At 36.4% G+C, this 23813-nt stretch overlaps 1 protein-coding gene across 10 annotated transcripts in view; it reads right to left on the reverse strand.

The window, feature by feature from the left end:
- Positions 1-23813, reverse strand: part of DENND4A (DENN domain containing 4A) — a 134600-nt gene that overhangs the window by 94465 nt on the left and 16322 nt on the right. For 9 of the 10 annotated variants that reach the window (XM_067750937.1, XM_067750919.1, XM_067750981.1 and 6 more), the window contains exons 2-3: positions 10679-10757; positions 3486-3818 (exon numbers count right to left, since the gene is read on the reverse strand). In XM_067750937.1, the coding sequence (XP_067607038.1) occupies positions 3486-3796 (311 nt within the window). In that variant the 5' untranslated portion in view covers positions 3797-3818; positions 10679-10757. The remainder of the gene's footprint in view (positions 1-3485; positions 3819-10678; positions 10758-23813) is intronic. The other variant, XM_067750926.1, reaches the window with a different exon arrangement.

The following is a 23813-nucleotide window of genomic DNA, read 5'->3' on the forward strand; positions in this document are numbered from 1 at the left end:
TCCCAAATAATGTCTGGCATACAGATGTTCAACTGAAAACAAGAAAAGAAAAATACAACACACAGAACAACAAACCACTATTTACTACCTCAAATTCTTAAAAGACATGGAATATAAGTACATTTTATATATAAGCTACCTATTTTCTTTAATCAGGTATTGTGCTGTTGCATATATTACCTGTATCACTATTTTTGATTTTTATATTGTTGGGTAACTTTTCTTATCTATTTAAACTATAAGCTTAGTTTAAAGGCAATAATGATGTTATATCCTCCACAATGACAAATATATGAAAATAGCCATAAGAGTGGTTAATTTATTCATTCCAGTCCAAGTCCTTTCCTGTTGGAGAATCCTTCCTATGCCTGGAAAATTCCTCATCTCTAATTTAGGCAGCTCCAACACCTTGTCTAACAAGAATCTGCAACATTCCCTTCATTTTATTTGCAAACTAGAATTCTGACAGTGATCACTGATCATAGGAGCAACTTAACGTAATCTTTTAAAAATATGATCTAATAGCTGGCTTATTTTCCCAAATATGTAAACTTCATATGAAGCAATATTATACCTGTTCTGAAACCCACTTAAAGTTACTGTAATTAATTCATGAATTAACACAATAAAGACTGCATTTAATATAACTTTTATTAAACATTAAGTTACAGAATTTTAAAAGTAGAAGAATGTTCAGGAGCTCTTCCAATTCATCCTATCTCCCCTTAGGTATGAGTAAACATGGCTATTCACTTTCAGACTTAATATATTGGGAGATGGAACTTTTATAGCCCTTCTACTGATGTTAGTAGGGACATTGCTATCGTCCTTATTTTTAACCAGAATATTTTAAGTTAAGCCTATCCCCTTTTGCAACAGAGCCATGGAAACAAGGAAGTTAATCTTCATTCCCTATAAACACTTCATCTATCGTGAAGACATTATTAGAGCTACTCTTAGCCTACCTTTGGCCTTTTTCTTTCAGTTTTTCAGGGAGAATCTTCTACATAAATAAATACATATGTGTATATATATATATATTTACATTTATATATTCCTCTTTTACATATATATTCCTCTTTTTTTAAAAAAACCCAATCGTTGCAGAAATTGACAAGGTGATCCTAAAATTCATAGGAAAATTCAAGGGACCCAGAATAACCAAAACAATTTTGAAAAAGAACAAACTTGGAAGACTCATACTTCCTAATGTAAAAACTTACTACAAAGCCACAGTAACTAAAACTGTGTAGTACTGGATAGGAGAGACATACAGACAAATGGAATAGAATTGAGAGTCCAGAAATAAAGCCATACATTTATCACCAATTTTTGAAAATGGGAAAGGAATATTCTCATCAACAGACGGTGCTGGAAGTGGATATCCATATGCCAAAGAGTAAGGTTGGACTCTTTCCTCAACATATACAAAAATTAACTCAAAATGGATCAAAGATCTAAATGTAAAGGCTGAAACTATAAAACTCTTAGACAAAAACTTAAATGTAAATCTTCGTAACTCTGGATTAGTTAAAGCCTTCTTAGATACAACACCAAAACACAAGCAACAAAAGAAAAAAATACATAAATCAGATTTCATCAAAATAAAAACTTTTCAGCTCCAAAGGATACCATAAAGAAAGTGAAAAGACAACCCACAGAATAAGAAAAAATATTTGTAAACCATTTATATGATAAGGAACTTACATGTAGAATATATAAAGAACTCCCAAAGATGAACAATAAAAAGACAACCCAATTTAAAAATGGGTAAAGGATTCTGAATAGACATTTCTCCAAAGATATATAGATGGCTAATAAGCACATGAAAAGATGCTCAACATCATTAGCCATCAGGTGAATGCAAATCAAAACTACAGTTAGATACCATCTCATACCCACTAGGAGAGCTATAATCAAAATGATAATATAAAATGTTGGCTAGGACTGGCAGAAATCAGAACCTTCATACACTGCTGATGGGAATGCAGAGTGGTACGGCTACTTTGGAAGACACACTGGCAGTTCCTCAAAAGGTTAAACACAGAATTACCATATGATCCAGCAATTCCACTCCTAAGTACATATACAAGAGAAATGAAAACATGTCTGTACGAAAACTTGTACCTTAACATTTCCAGTAGCATTACTCACAAGAGCCAAAAAGTAGAAACAACTCACATGTCCATCACCTGATGAATGGATAAATAAATTGTGGTAGACCCATAAGATGGAGTATCATTCAGCCATATAAAGGAATAAAGTACAGACACATACTACAACATGGATAAACCTTGAAAACATTATGTTAAGTGAAAGAAGGCAGCCACAAGGTAACCATATACAGTATGATTCTACTGATATAAAATGTCCAGAATTAGGCACATCCACAGAGACAGAGAGTAGACTGGTGATTGTCTACAGCTGAGGGAGTTAGGGAGAATTAGACAGAAACTATAATGAATACAGGATTGTTTATTTTGGGGGCATGATAAAATGTTATAAAATTTATTGTGGTGATGGTTTCACAACTCCATAAATATACTAAAAACAACTGAATTGTATAATTTAAATGGGTGAGTTGGATGGTATGAATTATAACTCAGTAAAGCTATTATATGAAAAGGGAGCCCCAAGTTCAACACAATATCCTAAACAAGGAACTAATTTACCCAAGATCCTTGTTTGATGCATACAGACTTAAGCACCCAACTATAATGATCATTATAGCCGATCCTTAAAAGCCACCTTTTTCTCATACTTTAAAAATAATAAAAAATGTTATGAGCAGGATAATACATTAATTTCTGATACTTTCCTATAAATGTTTTTCAAATTATCTCCCCCCTTTTTTTTTTTTTTTTTTGCGGTATGCGGGCCTCTCACCGTTGTGGCCTCTCCCATTGCAGAGCACAGGCTCCGGACGCGCAGGCTCAACAGCCATGGCTCCCGGGCCCAGCCGCTCAGCGGCATGTGGGATCTTCCCGGACCGGGGCACGAACCCGTGCCCCCTGCATCGGCAGGCGGACTCTCAACCACTACACCACCAGGGAAGCCCTTTTTTTTTTTTTAAGATTTTTTTGATGTGGACCATTTTTAAAGTCTTTATTGAATTTGTTACAATATTGCTTCTGTTTTATATTTTGTTTTTTTGGCTGCGAGGCATGTGGGATCTTGGCTCCCTGACCAGGGATCGAACCCGCACCCCCTGCATTAGAAGGCAAAGCCTTAACCACTGGACCGCCAGGGAAGTCCATCTCCTATCTTTAATAGAAAGAAACTCAGACAAAAATGCTAGAACCTGTAGAATGAAGAGACACTGAAAAGATATAAGGAACACAGGAAGAGAATACAGGATTCTGGATATAAACGTGTCTATTTTTCTAAAGCAGCCATGTATCTATTAATAAACAAATTGAACAGTTAACTTCAAAATCTATAAGGTGTATTATTTGGATCAATAATTCTTTTAAAAAATTACTTACCCCAGATCTGTAAGTGGAGGCTTATCTCTTCCTCTTCTATAGCAAAGGAAAATCTGCGGCCCCACAAGACTTCCATTATTGAGATCAGCTGACAGTCCAGTTGGGGTAACATCAATACAAGTGTAATCCCATGGCACTTCCTCCCCAAGAGATTTAATAATAACTGAAACATCTGTGATAGGTTCTTTTGGTTTAGCTACTTTATGACAAGCATCATTGAAGTGAATTTCTTCTTCAAGAGGCTTTGAAACATCAGTTAATCCTGCTACAACAAAGTAGTCAGCAACACGAGGCCCCTTATCTTCAATCATCTTCCATTACAGAAAGTTACATCTGAAAGAAAAGTAAAAGATAGTATTCTTCTGTAATAAGTCAAATAAATATTCTCCTATGATAAGTCAAATAAACATAAGTGGTTTGTGTACAAATAAGAACAACAAAAAAAAGTGCACTACCTCCCTGATTAAACACGCTAGTATTACACATTTCACTTTCATATGTTAAAAGTATGCTTTTTTAAAAAAACAGGACTATATTTAGCATTATTTTTTTATTATAAAATTAATGCATAAATTTCCATTTTTGGCAATATGGAAGCCTAGATTACCTAAGTAGACAACAAAAAAACACACATTCTTTTAAATGCATAGACTAACTTGTAAAAATGTAAGGGGAAATTCCCAGGGCCCCAAAACAGTGAGGAAACCAAAAAGCCAGAATGCAGTGTATAAGCTCATACTGGGTGGGAGAATTTGGCTGATCTCCTCAGTAATCAAGGGGCGTGTATTTTTAAAAGGTATTACAGGGAAAGGAGACAATGCTTTGGGACCACGTAAGATAGGGGATTAGAACTGAGACATCTGTATAAAACCAAGAGCCTCAAAGAACTACATCCCCAGTTAAGGAGTGGATTTTAAAAATCCATCCACTGGTACAGGGAGATAATAAAGTTTGCCTCAATCTGAGCCCTACTTTGGGGGGAGTAAAAAGTCTCTTCTGAGAATGTATAACAATAGGCCTACTCACACTTGGATCTGAGGTTTGATCTTAAGCCATCTGCATGGTCCCAGGATGCTCCAAACTGAGATATTAATGATAACTGTGTTCCCAGGCTAGTGATAGCCCTGGGGAAGCAAATGCAAAAGTTCTAGAGGGTACCCTCAACACAGGTTTTCCACAGATAAAGCCCTGTTGAAGATGACCTCCTATTCTAAAATTATAAAACACACAAAGAAAAATCCACCCTGAATGAGTTTCAAAAGATACAAAAAACAGAAGTTTTGTATCTTACAAAACTTTTATTTCAAAACAAATAATAAAAGTAGGGCAACGATTATAACGGTAATGCATGCTTATAACAAATACAAAGAAAAAATACACAAAATGGAATTCATCGTGTATTTGCAAACACTTTAATAGCAAAATCTCCTTCAGTTGTCTAGTATCACTTAAACCTTATTTGTTTCTTGAACTAGGAGAAGACATTCCCACCCCCAGCCCCTGCCACAGTACTGTCATTACTTATATAAGAATTATAGGAAAAAAAGTTTAACCTAAAACAGAAATTTCCAAACATGTTAGACTTAGTTCCAAAAAATTCAAAGAAAGGATTTTATGGACAAATATTGTACTGTATATTTATAATATATACTAAAAAAATTAAAGCCTTGGAAATCTTTTGATAAAGGTACCTGATTAACTTCCCTTAATCCAGGATTTCCCCAGTCTATTTGAACAACAAACCCTATTTTCCCACTTAAAAACTAGAAAAAGCCCTCAGAACATGCTTTATAAAATGCTATTTAAAGTAAACAGCCTTCTTTTGTAGACTATAAAATACCTGGAGGCAAAAAAATTCTTATGTAATATACTTGTTTATAATATAATTATCACCACTTTCATCATAATCCCAAAATTCATTTAATTTTCTATATGGCTAATGTCATGAGTTTTCAGAATTCATGCCACATTTTTTGGAATTTGTATCCATTGCTTAAATATACTCTACATTCTCACTCTTTGCTTAGAAAACACACCTAAAAAAGGATCGAATGTTCCTACTTGTTTTATTTAGGTATATATGGCTCCTATGTAGCAATTCCCTTACACATAAGATTTCTGCACAAAACGAACGGCTTAAACTTTTCAGAAATCCCTACTGTCCCAGACTGACAGTAAAGGAAAGTAATAAACCTGTTCTCCTGGAAAACTGTTAAACACTGATAGTCACTCTCAGCTGACGGTCTATTACAGGTGTTTTACAAAAAAACAGCTGACCATCTATCCATTCTTTTAAAGTAGGAAAACAAAGCACTTCTGTATTTAACTTATTTTCTTCATTAAATAGTGTTTGAAAATAACTCTTCAATGGCTGCACAGTATTTTAACGGACATAACATTATTGACCTACTTCCTTATTGTTGATCATTTATTACACCTACTTATTTTGCTAATAGTTTTTAAATGCTAAGATGAATAACCTTGAACATAAACCTCTGGTTACAGCTCTTATTTTTTTCAGGATAAATTTACTGAAGTAGAATTATTGGGTCAAAGTAACACATATACTTACAGCTTCTATAAGTGTTTATTTGCTTTTCTGTGTGCATAAATTTTAAATTATAAGCTCTTGATAGACATGAGTCTTAAAAATTACCTTAGTAGAGCACTTTCCTTTCATCATAATGAAGAGATTTAAATATTCTCCTTTTTCTTAGACTCTAACTTCGTGTTATTTAAACTAAAGTGTATAGTTACTATTACATACAATAAAGTTTTATGTCTTGCTATGCAGAAAGAAGGGAAAGAGAATGGAAATAGTACTATGATGAAAACATATATGTTTAATAGGTTCTTTTGAAAGCTACTACCTTAGCCATTGGAAATAAACAGCTATTATATGAATAAGCAGATATTTGGGAAAAAACTGTATGAAAATTGTTTTTGTTACATCTTCCTGGTTTACAAATTTTTATCATTTGATCTGATTTGCAGTTGAATACAGTAAATAACTACTAAAAGGGAACAAGTTAAAGTTCTTCATCAATACGTATAAGAGCAATCAATTTTAAAGTGGTGATAAAATATTCTTACTTTTATTGACGGAATAGTAAATTATATATTACTCCAGTTCCCTTAACTTGTTGTTGTTATTGCTGTTTTCCATTTATTCATTCGGGTGTGGAGAGTGGTAAAGAAGGTAGGCAAAAATATCTGAAGGCACTCACTGGTGAGAAAGCATATAATGTCAAGAGCACAGCTGGCAACATCCCAGGTGACTTCTAGATCTAAATGCTCTTTAATTCTCTCAGAAAGAGTCTATAATACTGAAAATGCACCTCTACTTTTTATTTTAAATCAACTGTTTTTAAAGTAAGTTTGAGGTTTAGAAACTAGGGGGAAGACATTGTTACAAATTACAAGGCAGAGATAATACTGAAAATCTTTAACATAGAAATAAATAATGAATAGTATTTCCTAACAATTTTAAGAAACCAAGAGACTTCCATTGGAGTGTAAAAGTTACAATCCTCATGGAAAATACTAAACATATATTAAGACAAAATGCCTTATGTTGGTAAGAGCCAACAAAAATTACTTGGAAAGAGCATCTGAGGAAAGCATTCATAGTCATGTACAAAACTTGGACTTTTAGCGTAGTACATCAGAGCAAAAACCCTTAACAATTAGGAGGTAAATTTCTTTTCTTTTCTTTTTTTTAGAAGGTAAATTTCCTTAAATTCGTTTTGGAAATTGGGGGGCCACACAAAACAAATATTTGATCCAACAGTTCTCGAAATAATCACAATAGTATAAAACCCTGAAACAACTTTACTAAAGTTCAAGTAATAATACTACATCATTAAGCAGTTATTGTTTTTTTAATTCCTCTTTGTTCAACATGACACAGATAACTTAAGGAGTTAGCTCATAAGATGTTTACAGACATCTTCTTAAAATTTCAGATACCTACTTGGCTAGTATTTCATTTCAAATTACATCTGTTTTCTTTGAGATTAGAAAACAAAAAGGATGTGCTCTCTATTCCTAAAAGGTTCATGGGAGCGAAAATGAGAAATCATTACAAGAAAGCTCTTACCTAATCAGCAACTAAGGGAGACTGACCTGTTTTTCTCCCTTTCTATCTCTGCCCCATCAATTCAGATTCTTTTTTATTTCTTCTATCACTCCATTAGGTCAAGTAGTAAAGCATTTGCTACCTAGGCTAACTCTAAGGACAAGAAAAGGCAAGAGTGGAAATCAGGGATAACATTTTAAAGATATATGAAAAACGAATCTGAACATAAATTTTGCAAAATTATATACTATTACTGAAATGGTAAAAGGAGCAAAGTCTTTGAGATAGGGCCTAGTATAGTCATAAACTCAAGATTATACATGAAAACGGTTGATAACACAATGGACCAGTTCAACTCCCCCTCACTCCAGTTCACTTCAATAAATAAGCTAGAAGAAATTTTCTTTCTTTTTTAAAAACAATGTAATTCCACAGTTAAAAACCTAACCTAGCTCATCTTTTCTTATATTATCAAAACTAAGCTAGAGACCTTCATTCCCATCTTCTTCTAAACCTCACCTCTCATTTTTCTTCCAACCACGGTAATCTACCCACTGTCCTTCAAATACAATTTTGCTCTTTCCCTTTGATGATACACTATTACCTTTTTCTAGTCAATATATGTTCATATTATTTTTCAAAACAATTTAAATGTATGTGGATTTTCATTTAAACTTTATGAATTGTACAGAACAGTAGAAAGAAAAAGAAATTCTATAATCCCATTCACAATAATAAATCTGGTTTATATTTAACAAAGTTTCCTAGTCTTCTTCTTCTATATGCAGTTACAATATAGAATATATTTTTATTTTATTTAAAAAGCATTAGTCTAAACTGTTATAATCTTCATAATTATACTAAATGACTGCATATTATTGCATCAAATAGAAATATACACTATAATCAGTACCCCATTTTTCCTTTCCCAGCTAGTACCCAAAGTATGGTAGGTAGGTGCTTAAAAAAAATTTAAGTGAATAAATAGTTCACTTTATAACCTTCCTCAAGTATATTATACTAAATGTAATGTCTTTTTTCTGTAATTCAGAGTCCATTTTCTGAACCCCAACTACCTTAAATACTATAGTTTTTGAATGTACGGTAAACACAGATAAAACTAGATGATTTGAGTCTAACTAACCATCAGGGCCTTGGGCGAAATTAGAAATTTACTGAATAAGTAATTGATTCATTCATTCCATGAATTTTTCATAAATACTTTTTAAGATGTGACACTATTCTAAGAGCCAGTGACGATACTGATGAAAGCTAGCCTCTGCCTTCAGAGTTTCTTGTTTAGTTTTATTTTTCCACATCTCTTTCTATTCCTTTATTCCACCTCTAGCCATCTTTTCTCCTACCACGCTTCCAGATCCCAAGTGCCTGCCTTCACCCTGCACAAAGTTTTTCTTTTTTTAAAAAATAAATTTATTCATATTTTATTTATTTATTTTTGGCTGCATTGGGTCTTCGTTGCTGCATGCAGGCTTTCTCTAGTTGCGGAGAGCAGGGGCTACTCTTCGTTGCGGTGTGTGGCTTCTTACTGAGGTGGTTTCTCTTGTTGCAGAGCACGGGCTCTAGGCGTACAGGCTTCAGCAGTTGTGGCATGTGGGCTCAGTAGTTGTGGCTCATGGGCTCTAGAGAGCAGGCTCAGTAGCTGTGGCACACGGACTTAGTTGCTCCGCAGCATGTGGGATCTTCCCAGGCAAGGGCTCGAACCCATGTCCCCTGCATTGACAGGCGGATTCTTAACCCCTGTGCCACCAGGGAAGCCCCCAAAGTTTTTCTACCAGTTTCTCCTGAAAGCCCCATGCAGAGGAGTGACTCCTACTCTGTTGTTCCTTTCCCCATCTCCTTGAAAATTGGCACTACTTCAGCATCAGTATTCTATGGAGATTTTGAAAGGAAAGAAATCTTATTTGTATATCATATTTAACAGTAGGTTTGCTTTCTTTTAAAAAAGGTTTAACCCACCCAAGCCAACTTGACTTTTTTTTTCTTTTTGCATATTGTATCTACTACAATATGCTCCTTGCTTTTTTTTCACTTGAATTGTGAACTGGTTTTTTTTTTTAAGGTTTATTTACTTATTTATTTATTTGGCTGCATCGGGTCTTAGTTGCAACACGCAGGATCTTCACTGAGGCGTGCAGGATCTTTCGTTGTGGCGTGCAGGCTCTTCATTGCAGCATGCGGGCTTCTCTCTAGTTGTGGCGTGTGGGTTTTCTCTTCTCTAGTTGTGGCACGCAGGCTCCAGGGTGCGCGGGCTCTGTAGTTGTGGTGCGTGGGTTTCAGAGTGTGTGGGTTCTGTAGTTTGTGGCATGCGGGCTCTCTAGCTGAGACACGTGAGCTCAGTAGTTGTGGCACATGGACTTAATTGCCCCGCAGCATGTGGGATCTTAGTTCGCTGACCAGGGATCGAACGCGCATCCCCAGCATTGGAAGGTGGATTCTTTACTACTGGACCACCAGGGAAATCTCCCAACTTGACTTTTTAAAAGTAAGTTTTTAGTAACGCAAATTGATGGACTATGTGGGGCAAATTTCTTAAGCAAGGGGGCACTTATCTGTCTTCTAGTCTACTCTGGAACCACTTCCTCTCTCAATATCTATTCCCGAGCAAAAGCCAACAACAAAAAAATCAAAACACAGCTGTGTAATTTGAAGGTTCCTTTTTGAAAGATTGACAATTTATATTAAAAAAAATTAAGATAGGAATAATAGACCTTTAAAGGGGAAGGATCTTTTCCTTAGTGATAGTCTTATCCTTTATTTTATAGCCAAAGAAACTAAAGCACAGAGGATGGCTTACTTAAGGAGACCCAGCTAGTTAGTGGTAGAGCCTGGACAAGAACTCAAGTCCCTTAAACCAGTATTCTTTATATTTGGAGATGCTGTTTCTAATAAATGGTGTTCAGTTAATACTGATCCAGGGCACACTTAAAGCATCTCCTTTCAGTAAGTTATTTTGTGTCACTTGTTACTCATAATCGTTACTTGGTGAATATATGCCAAATTCTTATTAAGAGATCTAGTAAATTAACATTTCACTATGTTTATACAGAAAACAGCTAATAAAAACAAATCGAAATAAAAAAAAAAAACTACTTACACATTACTGAAAGTCTCTCTCTGAAAATGATGCCAGATCTCAATTTGTGAATTCTGCAAGCCTTGGAGTTTGAGAAATACTGTATTAAAAAGAATAAGAATTAAGCTTAAATTAATTCCAATCAAATATTTCCCCCTAAGATGCCTGTGGATACTTAGAAGTCCTGTTAACAATGATAATTTTCAAACAAAATGGTTGCATATATTGTTTTCACATGGTTAAAGAGTCAACAAGTAATTTTCATATACCAGCTCCTCCAGAAAACACATTTCAGTCCAGAATAGACACATACTTTAAAAAAAAAAAAAAAAGCAAATAAGGGGGACAAAGAGAGAAAATAAAAAAATAAGTAAGGGCACAAAAGACTAAATGTGTACAGGAACAAGGAGAAAGAAAAACATGCCTATTTCTTAGGCATTATGTATAGTATCTCATTCCTAGAAGAAAAATGTAAGCACAAGCACAAGAGGAAGAAACCATAGCTTTATCCAACACTGAATATCCACTAATAATGGGGAAATAGCAACAACAGCAGACACCAGATTTACCTAACTTGGCTGGTGCTTGGTGTGTGTCTGGGAAGTAGGAGAGGAGTGGGGAAAAGGCCAAAATCATTTGAGTCAAGATTTGATTAAAGTGTCTTAGAATGGAACGGAGGGTGAAAAGAATGAATGAGAAGTAACGTAAGTACAATCTTATTACATTTTAGATTGCTAAAAATGGTTAAAATAGATATATATGTTTAAAAAACTAGGATAACACTCCACCTCAGATTCACTGAGTATTTTCAGTCAGTAAATATGGAGTGGTACATATATTTTTCAAATATTTCTAAAATCTTATTGCTGACAGGCAGCAAAGAAACAATGTAAATATTGACCTGCTGAAACATTTTTTAAATTCACCATCAGATTATCACAAAAATGTTCTAGCTGAAATACTCTATGTATGTAAAAACACTTGCAAATTTTGAAAACTACAGCTCCTATTTTATTGATAGAATATCAGGCTTGTTTTGATGCAATCATGAATTGTGAATGTAGTATTATAACCAATTCCAAATAAATTTTCTGCTACATTGAGTTTCTTAATATAGTACAAACATTTTGTTTTTGACCATGACTCTGTGCTCCACTAAACTTAATATTTGTTTGTTACTCAATAAACAAAGCAATGGGGCTTCCCTGGTGGCACAGTGGTTAAGAATCTGCCTGCCAATGCAGGACACACAGGTTCGAGCCCCGGTCCGGGACGATCCCACATGCCACAGAGCAACTAAGCCCGTGCACCACAACTGCTGAGCCTACACTCTAGAGCCTGTGAGCCACAACTACTGAGCCCACGAGCCACAACTACTGAAGCCCGCGCGCCTAGAGCCTGTGCTCCGCAACAAGAAAAGCCACCGCAGTGAGAAGCCTGAGCACTGCAATGAAGAGTAGCTCCTGCCCACCGCAACTAGAGAAAGCCCGCGTGCAGCAACAAAGACTCAACGCAGCCAAAAATAAATAAAATTAATTTATTAAAAAAAAAAGTATTTTGTTCAATGTTGAAAGTTTTAGATTTACAGCAGCATTCACAATATGCAATGTTTCCTCTTTGACAGTATGAACTTCCAAAACCTTTACTTTGATTCCATGAATTGTATGAAAAAATTGACCCATTATTAGAATTAACTGATTTCCCAGTACACAGATGAGACTGATATAAAACTGGCATCACTTAAGTGTTTACAAAGTTCTTCTGTTAATGGAGACAACACATCACAGCTACTGCTTCACTTTCCATACATGCATAAGAAAACTTGCAATAAAAAATGCATAAATCTATTTAGCAGAGCATCCTTTGATGTAAATGGAAAGTCATGCTCCTCAAAGTGATACGTCAATGTGCTTCCTGCAGCTATATATGTTAAATTATCTTTCAGCACAGACCCCTTTAAATTGCTATTATTTTTAATTGAACTTTTTATTTTGAAATAATTGTAGATTCATATTCAGTTGAAAAAAATAATAGAGATCTGGTATACTTTTTACCCAGTTTCTCCCAATTGTAACATCTTGCAAAATTATAGTACAATCACAGTAGGGATATTGACATTGATGCAATTCCCCTATCTTATTCTGTTTTCCCCAATTTTACTTGTATTCATTTGTGTATATGTGTTTGTGTGTGTGTACTTAGTTCTATACAATTTTATTACGTGTTGCTACATGTACTTATCACCAAAGTCAGGATACAGAACAGTTCCATCACAAGGATCCTTAGTGCTGACCTTTTATTTTTTATTTAATTATTTATTTAAAATATTTATTTATTTGGCTGTGCCGGGTCTTAGTTGTGGCATGCGGGATCTTTGCTGCCGCATGCAGGATCTTCATTGCGGCATGCGGGATCTTTTTTACTTGTGGCACGCAGGATCTAGTTCCCTGACCAGGAATCGAACCGGGGCCCCCTGTATTGGGAGTGCAGAGTCTTAACCACTGGACCACCAGGGAAGTCCCAGTGTAGACCTTTTATAAGTACGCCCACTTCCCTCCTGTCCTCCCCTCACTGTCCCTAATCTCTGTGGAGTGGTATATTTTTACCAGAGAGCACATAGGGCCAATGAAAGGAAAAGACAACTCTCTAAAAGCAATACCCTCTTACAACACAGGTGCAGAAACAAACCAGAGAAAAAAGCATATACGTGTGGAAAGACTTGTTGGTCACATTCACTCAGTCAGCTGGAACACTACATTTGAATATGATTATACAAACATAAATGCACAGACATACGTATGCACGCAAAGATAGGGACAGAGAGTGATCATCTACTAAATCACAATAAAAATCAATCCCCTTGGTTCTGAGATAAATTTTCCTATCATGAATAAATTCCAGACTGGAATCAAGAGGACAACATAAAATAATGCTACAGAACAACTACAGTGGGGATTCCTACATGTATAAGAAAATAAAAATGAGTCTTTTACTGTGTTCAGAGGTAAACCTACCCCTCCCCCAGAAATTAGGTTTGAACTAAGGTAGCAGGGACTTCCCCAGTGGTCCAGTGGTTAAGACTCTGAGCTTCCAGTGCAGAGGGAGCAGGTTCCATCCCTGGTCGGCGAACTAAGAGCCCACATGCTGTGAGGCGTGGCCAACGGAAAAACAAAACAAAACAAAACAAAACCTGTAAAACTGATATTTTTAAAAATAAAGAAAATAAAATAGCTGGTATTCCCTTGAGAAATGGATCTGGTGTAGAAAGAACAGGAACAGACTAGAAATAACTGAAGGTTAATATGCAGATACCTCTTGTCTCTCCAGACAGACTATAAACAATTCAAAGGCAGGAACCCTGTCTTTTATTTCTTTTGATTCCTCACATAAATTATAGGCGTTATAAATACATGGTAGGTGTATAAATATTTATTAAATAAATGAGGTCAGCATAGTAGAAAAAACATGTGAAAGTTAAGACACCACAGAATCATAGGATTGCAGAGCTAGGAGGCTCCTTGGAGATGTAGTTTCAATCCTTTTTAAATGAAGAAATTGAGGCATAAACATTAAACAGCTTGCGTAAGACCAAATACATCAATTTATGACTCAACTCTCATAGCTTTTAATTTGGAGTTCTTCTATACCATACTTCAATTCAAGAATGAAAGAGAAGAAAGTAAGTCCTTGGGGAGCCCTGTGTGTTAATTCGTGAATGTGGGCTTTGATGGACAAAAAAAGTTAACAGGTAAGTGGGAGAAGTTAAACTGGCTGAAGAGAGTGGGGCAATTGGCAGGTAAGAAAAAGAATGAATGACTAAAAATCAGAGAAAAGAGTAAAACAGAAAATGAAAGAAGTTGAACAAAGAGATATGGCAAGAAAAGTAATAAAAAAAGATGAGTAAAAAAATAGTGCAGAAATGGGATGGAGAAAAGTGAGAAATGGTTAGAGAGGTATGGGGAAATTGTATCCAGAGAATTTTTTTTTAATTAATTTATTTTAGGCTGCATTAGGTCTTCATTGCTGCCCGAGGGTTTTCTCTAGCTGTGGCGAGTGGGGGCTACTCTTCGTTGCGGTGTGTGGGCTTCTCTTTGTGGTGGCTTCTCTTGTTGTGGAGCATGGGCTCTAGGCATGCAGGCTTCAGCAGTTGTGGCTTGCGGGCTCAGCAGTTGTGGCTCACAGGCTCTAGAGCGCAGGCTTAGTAGTTGTGGCACTGGCTTAGTTGCTCCGCGGCATGTGGGATCTTCCCAAACCAGGGCTCGAACCTGTGTCCCCTGCATTGGCAGGCAGATTCTTAACCACTGTGTCACCAGGGAAGCCCTGGAGAATTTTTAATGCTATTTACATTCTTTTTAAATAAAGAAACTATTAGATTTATCATTCCTATAAACAATTCCCTATAAACAACTACCAGTCTCATACTGAAAATCTGTTCATATTCAATACTATATATGAAATGCAAATATATGATGCTTACCAGTCTAGAGTGAGAGGGAAGTCTGGTTTTAAATTTTGTCTCTTGCACCATCTTTTTTTTTTTTAACTTAATTTCCCATATGAATACCACTCCCACATCGCAAAGTTCTTGCCTCCTCTTTGAATTATCATAAACATTTTTTTAATGTGTTGATAGGAGTTAACTTTTTAGTATTTATTTTTATTTATTTATTTATTTGGCTGCGTTGGGTCTTAGTTGTGGCATGTAGGACCTTTGTTGCAGCATGCAGGTTTCTCTCTAGTTGTGGCTCACGGGCTCCAGAGTGCACAGGCTCAGCAGTTGTGGTGCGCAGGCCCTCTAGTTGTGGCACTTGGGCTCCAGAGTGTGTGGGCTCAATTGCCCCATGGCATGTGGGATCCTAGTTCCCTGACCAGGGATTGAACCCACATCCCCTTCATTGGAAGGTGGATTCTTAACCACTGGACCACCAGGGAAGTCCCCTGAATCATCATAAACATTTGTTAGCTGGTATCTAAAATGAATTCTTGCCACCAATGGGATGTTCCCAAAAGCTTCTCTTAAACATAAAATACCTGGTTTTTCTTCTCCATTTCATGGTTACTTGAAATAATACTCACTGGGGTGATTAAAAATACATTTTCAGAAGACAAGTAATCTAAAATTCAGTTATATTAACATATAATACAAATGAGATTCATTGATTAAAAATATCACCTTTCTTGAAAAGTAGATATCAAGATTTATAGTTCTCTCATTTGGTTAATGTTGAACATCTCACTTTCTTAACTATTTCATTTCACCACCTATTTAAATATAGTACTTTAAGCCTTTTAAAGGCTTAAAATCCACTTTTCCCCACAAACTGTAACAAGTAACATATTTATTTGTTAATAAGCACCTGAAAAGAACTTTGAGAATTAATACTTGAAAACAACTTTGAGACATCTGTTATTCTCCCACTTAATAATGACTGCTACAATTTTTTAATCTGTAGGATTTACTAGATGATCAAAGACTACAAACAAATAGTTCATACACAAGAAAACCCAAATACTTGGAAAAATTGATAGGCTTGCAAATAATTACAGAAATTAAACTTCAAGGTTTTACATCATGTCCAGTAAATTAACAAATATGGAAAAAAACATTAAACCCAATGCTGTAGTGCTGTCAAGAAATAAGCACACTTAAAAACTGTCAGTGGGGGACTTTCCTGGTGGTCCAGTGATTAAGACTCCTTGCTCCCAACGCAGGGGGCCCGGGTAGTCAGGGAACTAGATCCCGCATGCTGCAACTAAGAGCCTTCATGCTGCAACTAAAAGATCCCGCATGCTGTAACTAAAAGATCCCGTGTGCCCCAACTAAAGATCTCACGTGCTGCAACTAAGACCTGGCACAGCCAAATAAATAAATAAAACATTTAAAAAAATTGTTGGGACCTCCCTGGTGGTGCAGTGGGTAAGACTCTATGCTTTCAGTGCAGGGGGCCCGAATTTGATCCCTGGTCAGGGAACTAGAGCCCACATGCATGCCACAACGGAGAGTTTGCATGCTGCAACTAAGAATTCCGCATGCCGCAATGAAGATCCCACATGCCGCAACTAAGACCTGGTGCAGCCCAAATAAATAAATAAATACTTGACAAAAAAATTGCTAATGGCATCATGAATTAGAACAATTTTTCTGAAAAGTAATCCATCAGTACTTAAAACTAATTGTACTCTTTTTTTTTTTCTTTGGTAGGCGGGCCTCTCACTGTTGTGGCCTCTCCCATTGCAAAGCACAGTATCCGGACGCACAGGCTCAGCAGCCATGGCTCACAGGCCTAGCCGCTCCGCGGCATGTGGGATCTTCCCGGACCGGGGCACGAACCCGTGTGCCCTGCATCGGCAGGCGGACTCTCAACCACTGCGCCACCAGGGAAGCCCTAATTGTACTCTTATTAACTAATTCTATTTTGGTGAAACATCTCAAGAACATACATATATTTTTTAGTCAAACTGTTGGTCTAGATTATTTATAACCATACCTCCTTAAAGATTCATAGAAGTTTTAGAGTAAAAAAGGTAGAAAGGTAAATAGGACTTGCCCAAAATAGCACAGTTCATCACTAACAGAGCAGGGCCTAAAACTCCTTATTCCAGGTCTCTTGCTACTACATACCATGTAGACTATTCCACAGAAGCCTGAATCAATGACCCAGATTTGACAAAGATAAAGCAGATCAGGTTGGTGAGGCAAGATGACACATTGCTCCTTCTAAACATTCTGATGGCCAGGACCAGCCCTAGATACACTTCTATTCTTTAAACTCCCTTAACCTTCTTTCAGCAATCAAACCAAACTTCAGGACCTTCTCTTTCTTCTTATTCCCAGGAAAATTTTTAGTTCCACTAACTGCTGCTCACTTTCAAATTTACATCACCAACCATGACTCTCTACTGAGATCCAAAATGCCTGCATGGAGCTTCCCTGGTGGCGCAGTGGTTGAGAGTCCGCCTGCCGATGCAGGGGATATGGGTTCGTGCCCCGGTCTGGGAAGATCCCACATGCCGAGGAGCGGCTGGGCCCGTGAGCCATGGCCGCTGAGCCTGCGCGTCCGGAGCCTGTGCTCCGCAACGGGAGAGGCCACAACAGTGAGAGGCCCGCGTACCGCAAAAATAAAATAAAATAAAATAAAATGCCTGCATGATATCTCTACCTGCACATCTAATAGCCAAACCACAACTACTTCTCTGGCATATCTCCACCTTTAGACCTAAACCTACTTCTCTGCCCACACACATACTTATACTCTATTATAAATTCAGCAGGAAGGCATAAATTTGAACCTAGGACTTTGTCTGTACATGTTATCAGTCAAGGTAGTTGACAGTCTCAAGTGAATATGGGCTCCAGAAAAGAAAAAAATAAACACTGCAGGAATACAAAAGAGGGGTTAAAGAAAAAAAAGGCCAAGAATAGAACAACCTATCCCAGAGGAAACAGAATTTTTGGTCCAGACCAAACATATTTCTTAAATAAGCAGGTCAAACATCTTCAGGAAACTAAAGTAGGATATTAGGAAAATAATAAGGAACAATGAAGAATCAACTACAGATACTGGGTATTAAAAATAAAATAACTGAAATTCTAAGTCAGATAGGTTAAATAACAAAATGAATATATAGTTGAATATTATATTTGATATGAGGGAAAAAATGAGTATAGTTGAAAATAAAATCAATGAGTAGATGATCAGAATGAGATATTAAGAAGGTATAAAGCAATTGAAAATATATATTATAAAAGTTTAAAAATATGGAGGCTTGGGCTTCCCTGGTGGCACAGTGGTTGAGAGTCCGTCTGCCGATGCAGGGGACACGGGTTCGTGCCCCGGTCCGGGAGGATCCCATATGCCGTGGAGCTGCTGGACCCGTGAGCCGTGGCCGCTGAGCCTGCGTGTCCGGAGCCTGTGCTCCGCAACGGGAGAGGCCGCAACGGTGAGAGAGGCCCGCGTACCGCAAAAAAAAAAAAAAAAAAAAAAATATGGAGGCTTAAAAGAATAAGAAGACAACCCACAGACAAAGGAAATATTTGCAAAAGATGTATCTGATATAGGACTGTTATCCAAAATATATAAAGAACACTTGAAACTTGACAGTAAGAAAATTAACCACCCAATTAAAAAATGGGCAAAAGACCTGAACAGATACCTCACTAAAGAAGATATACAGATGGCAAGTAAACACATGAAAAGATGCTCCACATCATATATCATTAGGGAAATGCAAAGTAAAATAACAATGAGAAATCATCACACTCCTATTAGAATGGCCCAAATCCAGGACACTGACAACACCAAATAATGGCAAGAATCTGGGGTGGCAGGAACTCTCACTCATTGCTGGTGGGAATGCAAGATGAATCATATAGTCACTGTGGGAGACAGTTTGGCAGTTTCTTGCAAAACTAAGCATACTCTTACCATATGACCCATCAATCACGCTTCCCAGTATTTACCCAAATGAGTTGGAAACACGTCCACACAAAAACCCGCACACGATGTTTACAACAGCTTTATTCATAACTGCCACACTTGAAAAGAACTAAAATGTTCTTCAGTAGGTGAATGGATAAATGAACTGTGGTACATCCAGACAATGGAATATTATTCAGTTCTATGATGAAATGAGCTATCAAGCCATGAAAAGACATGGAAGAACTTTACATGCATATTACCAAGTGAAAAAAGCCAATCTAAAAAGGCTTTATACTATATATAATTTCAACTATATGACTTTCTGGAAAAGACAAAACTATGAAAACAGTAAAAAGATCAGCAGCTGCCAGCAAGTTACGAAGAAGGGATAAATAGCCTAATAAGCACAGAGGATTTTTAAGGCAGTGAAACTATTCTGTATGATACTACAATGGCAGATATATGTTATACATTTGTCAAAAACCACAGAATGTACAACACAAAGAAGGAACCCTAATATAAACTATGGACTTTGGTGATACTGATGTGTCAGTGTAGGTTCATGGATTATAACAAATGTACCACTCTGGTGTGGGATGTTGACAGTGGAGGAAACTGTGTTTTTGTGGTGGCAGCAGTATATGGAAACTCTCTGTAGTTTCTGCTCAATTTTGCTGTGAATCTACAACTGCTCTAAAAAATAAAGTGTATTTAAAAGGAAAAAAACTAAAAGAATTAGTTCTGAACACATATGGAGGCTAGGAAAAACAGAGCCAATATCTAAATAATAGGGCTTTCAGAATGTGAGGAAAAAACAGAGATGAGGAAATACTTGAGAAATAATGACCAAGAATTTCCAAGAATTAAAGACATAAGATGTCAGTTTGGTATAATAGATAAGAAAAAAATACCTAGACACCTTATGAGGAAGTCTTAGAACATCTCAAAGAAAAAATTCTAAAAATCCCCAGAAAGAAAAAGTAGTTCATCTACCAAAAAAAAATCTGACTCCAGACTTCCAATTAGTAAGATAATGGAGTAATATTTTCAAATGTTGTAAAAAATGAAGTTTAATATATGGTTAAACTATTATTTAAATACAAGGATGAAATAAAGATATTCTTAGGAATATAAGTACTCAGATGGCTTGCCAAGAAAGCAGCTAAACAAACAAATAAAAACTCAAACTATTGGTCTAAAGGTTATAAATCTAGGGGACTTGATAAGATATGGCAAGAAAGGGTGCGTAAATAAAGGTTCACTATTGCTAATTAAACAATGGAAGTGGGGGGAGGGAATGAAGAAGGAAAAAGAAGAAGAGGAAAAAAAAAGTGTAGTATACCCATAATAATCCTGAGTATTAAAAGACTAGAGAATGCTAACATTGTAGGGGCAGAGAGGAGGGAGAGCCTACTAAGATACATGCTTTATTCAGGAGGAAGATATATATAATCAATAAGCTTAAAAGTTTATAAATATAAATAAGAATCTAAGTAAAGGGTAACCAGTAGAAGAATAAAAACAGAATACATAATTTTCAAACTGGCACAAAAAATTATTTATCCTCAGAAATTGGAAAAGAAAAAGAAAGGAAAAAAAAATTAGTGTAAATAGAAAACACAGAATAAGATGGCAGGAATAAGTCTTAATATAATAGTAAGAGATATACTTAAAAAACTCTTAGAAAGCACTCTTGGAGGTAACATGCCAGTCTTCTTACTGATCCTTGAATGAACCAGGCATGTTCCAGCCTCAGGGCCTTTTTATCCTTGCTGCTCTCTCTGCCTGGAATAGCCTTCTCGGATGCCAGCTGAGCCAGCTGCATCTTCAGGTCCTTCCTTCTAAAAAGTCACCTTCTCCGTGAGGCTTTCCATGACCACCCTATTTTAAAATTTCAACAATTTCCCACACCCAGTACTTCATATTTGCTCTTTCCTTGTTTTAATTTTCCCACCTTATTCCTTTTCACTATCTAACATGCTACATATTATACATATTCATTTCATTTATTATCTCTCTCTCTTTCCTCAAGATTAGGAAGTTCAAAAAGGGTAGGAATTTTTCCATTTTAGTCACTGCTATATAACCAGCGCCTAGAACAGTGCCTGAAGAATAGTATGTGGTCAATTTGTTGAATGACTGAATAGACAAATCAAGGTGTCCATAAGTAAAGGAATCATTTTAAAATGTGGCAGATGCCATGATTTGAATATCATGTAACAGTCAGAAGCAACGATAATAGATGTAAACGTAGCAACATAGATAATTTTTTAAAATGTAGTGTTGAATTAAAATAGTATAAAACAAAAAGGAATCTAAAGCAAAATATCATTTATATAAATTAAAAATACATACCTAAAACAGCACTATAGTTTTGAAAAATATATCCAGGATGACATGCTAAGTAAACATATTAAAGTAGATATCTTTGGGGGAAAGGGAATGGGAGTGAAGATGGAGGGTAAAAGTAGATAAAATAAAATTAAAGCAGGCCCCCACACAGGCCAATGACGAAAGTGAACCATGAAATCAGAAATATGATTAAATCAATTCTCTATACTTGAGGAGCCCTCACCCCACTTGCTCCCAAAAAGAGCTATTTAGCCACTGGTTTCAGCAAAACTCAAATCACTGTGACCTAGAGAAGACCCATTTCAGTGAAGTGTTAGTAAGAAGAAAGCCCAACTGGAAAGAGCTGAGGAGAGAATGCGGGGTGAGGAAGTATACATAACCCTTTGCAGAAGTTTCGATGTAGAGGGGAGCAGGGAGATGGAATGGTAACTTGAGAAGACATGGAATCAACAGAGGACTTTTTTAAATAAATAAACAAAATTAAAGGGGGGGTATGCCAAGGGCAATCATCCAGCAGAGATGGAAAATGAGGATGAAGAAAAGAAAGATAACTGTAAAAGCCTTGAGAAAGTATGAGAGGATGGGATCCAAAACTGAGGACCAGATCACAGAGACAAGGATTTATCTCTTATTAAGCTTTCCATAATAATATGTTTAACAATGATTTTTCTGAATATGCAGGCTTTGGTGATGTGGGTTCTAACTTTTTTGGGGTCATGAACCTCTTTGAGAATCTGATTAATGCTATGGGTCTTCTCTCCCTTAAAATACACATACAGATATTCAGATAGAACTTTACATACAACTTTAGGGGGGTCACTGAGCCATGCTCCCCAAGCTAATCCATACACAAGTCTGTTCGGGGGTTTTTTGTTTGTTTTTACTTTTTAATTAACATATACATATAGATAAGTACAACTCTAGGAAAGTAAACACAATACCACCATTACAAATACCTCTCAGGTCAAGAAATAGAACAGTATCAGTAACTGGAAGTCCCCAATCCCCCTTCAACCTTCCCCAAAAGAACCACTATCTTGAACTAGTTTTGTCTGTTTCTGAACTTTATATATATAAATGGAATGTGGAAGGATTCTTACAGTATGTGTATGGTCCAGTTTTTTTCACTCTACAATAGGTTTTTGAGATTCAGTCATACTCGTATGTGTAGCAGTTTGTTCATTTTCACTTCTGTATAGTTTTTCATTTTGAAAATATCATAATCTTATGTATCCATTCCATTGTTAATAGACATTTGGCTTGTTTCCAATGTTAGGGTATTATAAATAATTACAAAGTCATGTGTAAATTATTGTACATGTTTTTTGATGCACAAATGCATGCATTTGCCAAAAATACCTACAAATATAAGTGCTAGGATACAGGGTGAGTGTATACCCAACTTTGGTACATAATGCTAAACAGTGTTCCAAAGTAGTTGTAATAAGACCTTATATTGGGGCTTCCCTGGTGGCGCAGTGGTTGAGAGTCCGCCTGCCGATGCAGGGGACACGGGGTCCGGGAAGATCCCACATGCCGCGGAACAGCTGGGCCCGTGAGCCATGGCCGCTGAGCCTGCGCGTCCGGAGCCTGTGCTCCGCAACGGGAGAGGCCACAACAGTGAGAGGCCTGCGTACCGCAAAAAAAAAAAAGACCTTATATTGGATGGGTAAGATGGCTTAGGAAATAAAAATTTGTTTTTTGCAAGCAGAAACATTTCTCTGACGGACCTCTCTAAAATATTAGTTTGTTGTTGTTTTGTTTCAATTAAGTCATTGCTGAATACAACTATATGAACACTATAAAAAGAGAAGTTAAGTGCTCGGCAATCAGTTTGGCCAAGCTCAAATCCTAGCTCCAGTTAGTGTTAGATTATCATACAAGCAAATAAACATGTGCTTAGGTTATGGTAAAAAAGTGCACCAAGAAAAGTTTAATTCAAATAATTTTATTTAAATAATTTAACAATGAGGGATCGTCATTTTAAGAAATCAGAACTTTGCTGATTTTGCTTATCTTTATTTGATGGTTTGGAAATGATTTTGTTCTGAATTATAGAAGTAGCATCATAATCACTTTGAGACTTGATGATGTAAAGGTTTAGAGACAGGAAATTATGACTCTGATTCTCTCAATCATTCATCTAATAAACATTTACCAAATGTTTATTGAAAAGGACATGCGTCAGCGTTTTATTTTTGACCATCCAGCATCTGAACTCCTTTACTATATTTAAAAAATCTGCCACTGTGTGTGTCTTGGAAGGAAGGTAAGCCCTAGAGTCAACCATGGAAGCCAAAAAGACCAGATACTTGCTTTGCTATTTAGGAACCAGGCACATAGATTGGTCAATTAGATGCTTTCATGAAGAATTTGACTCTAGA

This window comes from Pseudorca crassidens, chromosome 1, assembly GCF_039906515.1.
Source record: "Pseudorca crassidens isolate mPseCra1 chromosome 1, mPseCra1.hap1, whole genome shotgun sequence".
In the NCBI taxonomy this organism is placed as follows: domain Eukaryota; kingdom Metazoa; phylum Chordata; class Mammalia; order Artiodactyla; family Delphinidae; genus Pseudorca; species Pseudorca crassidens.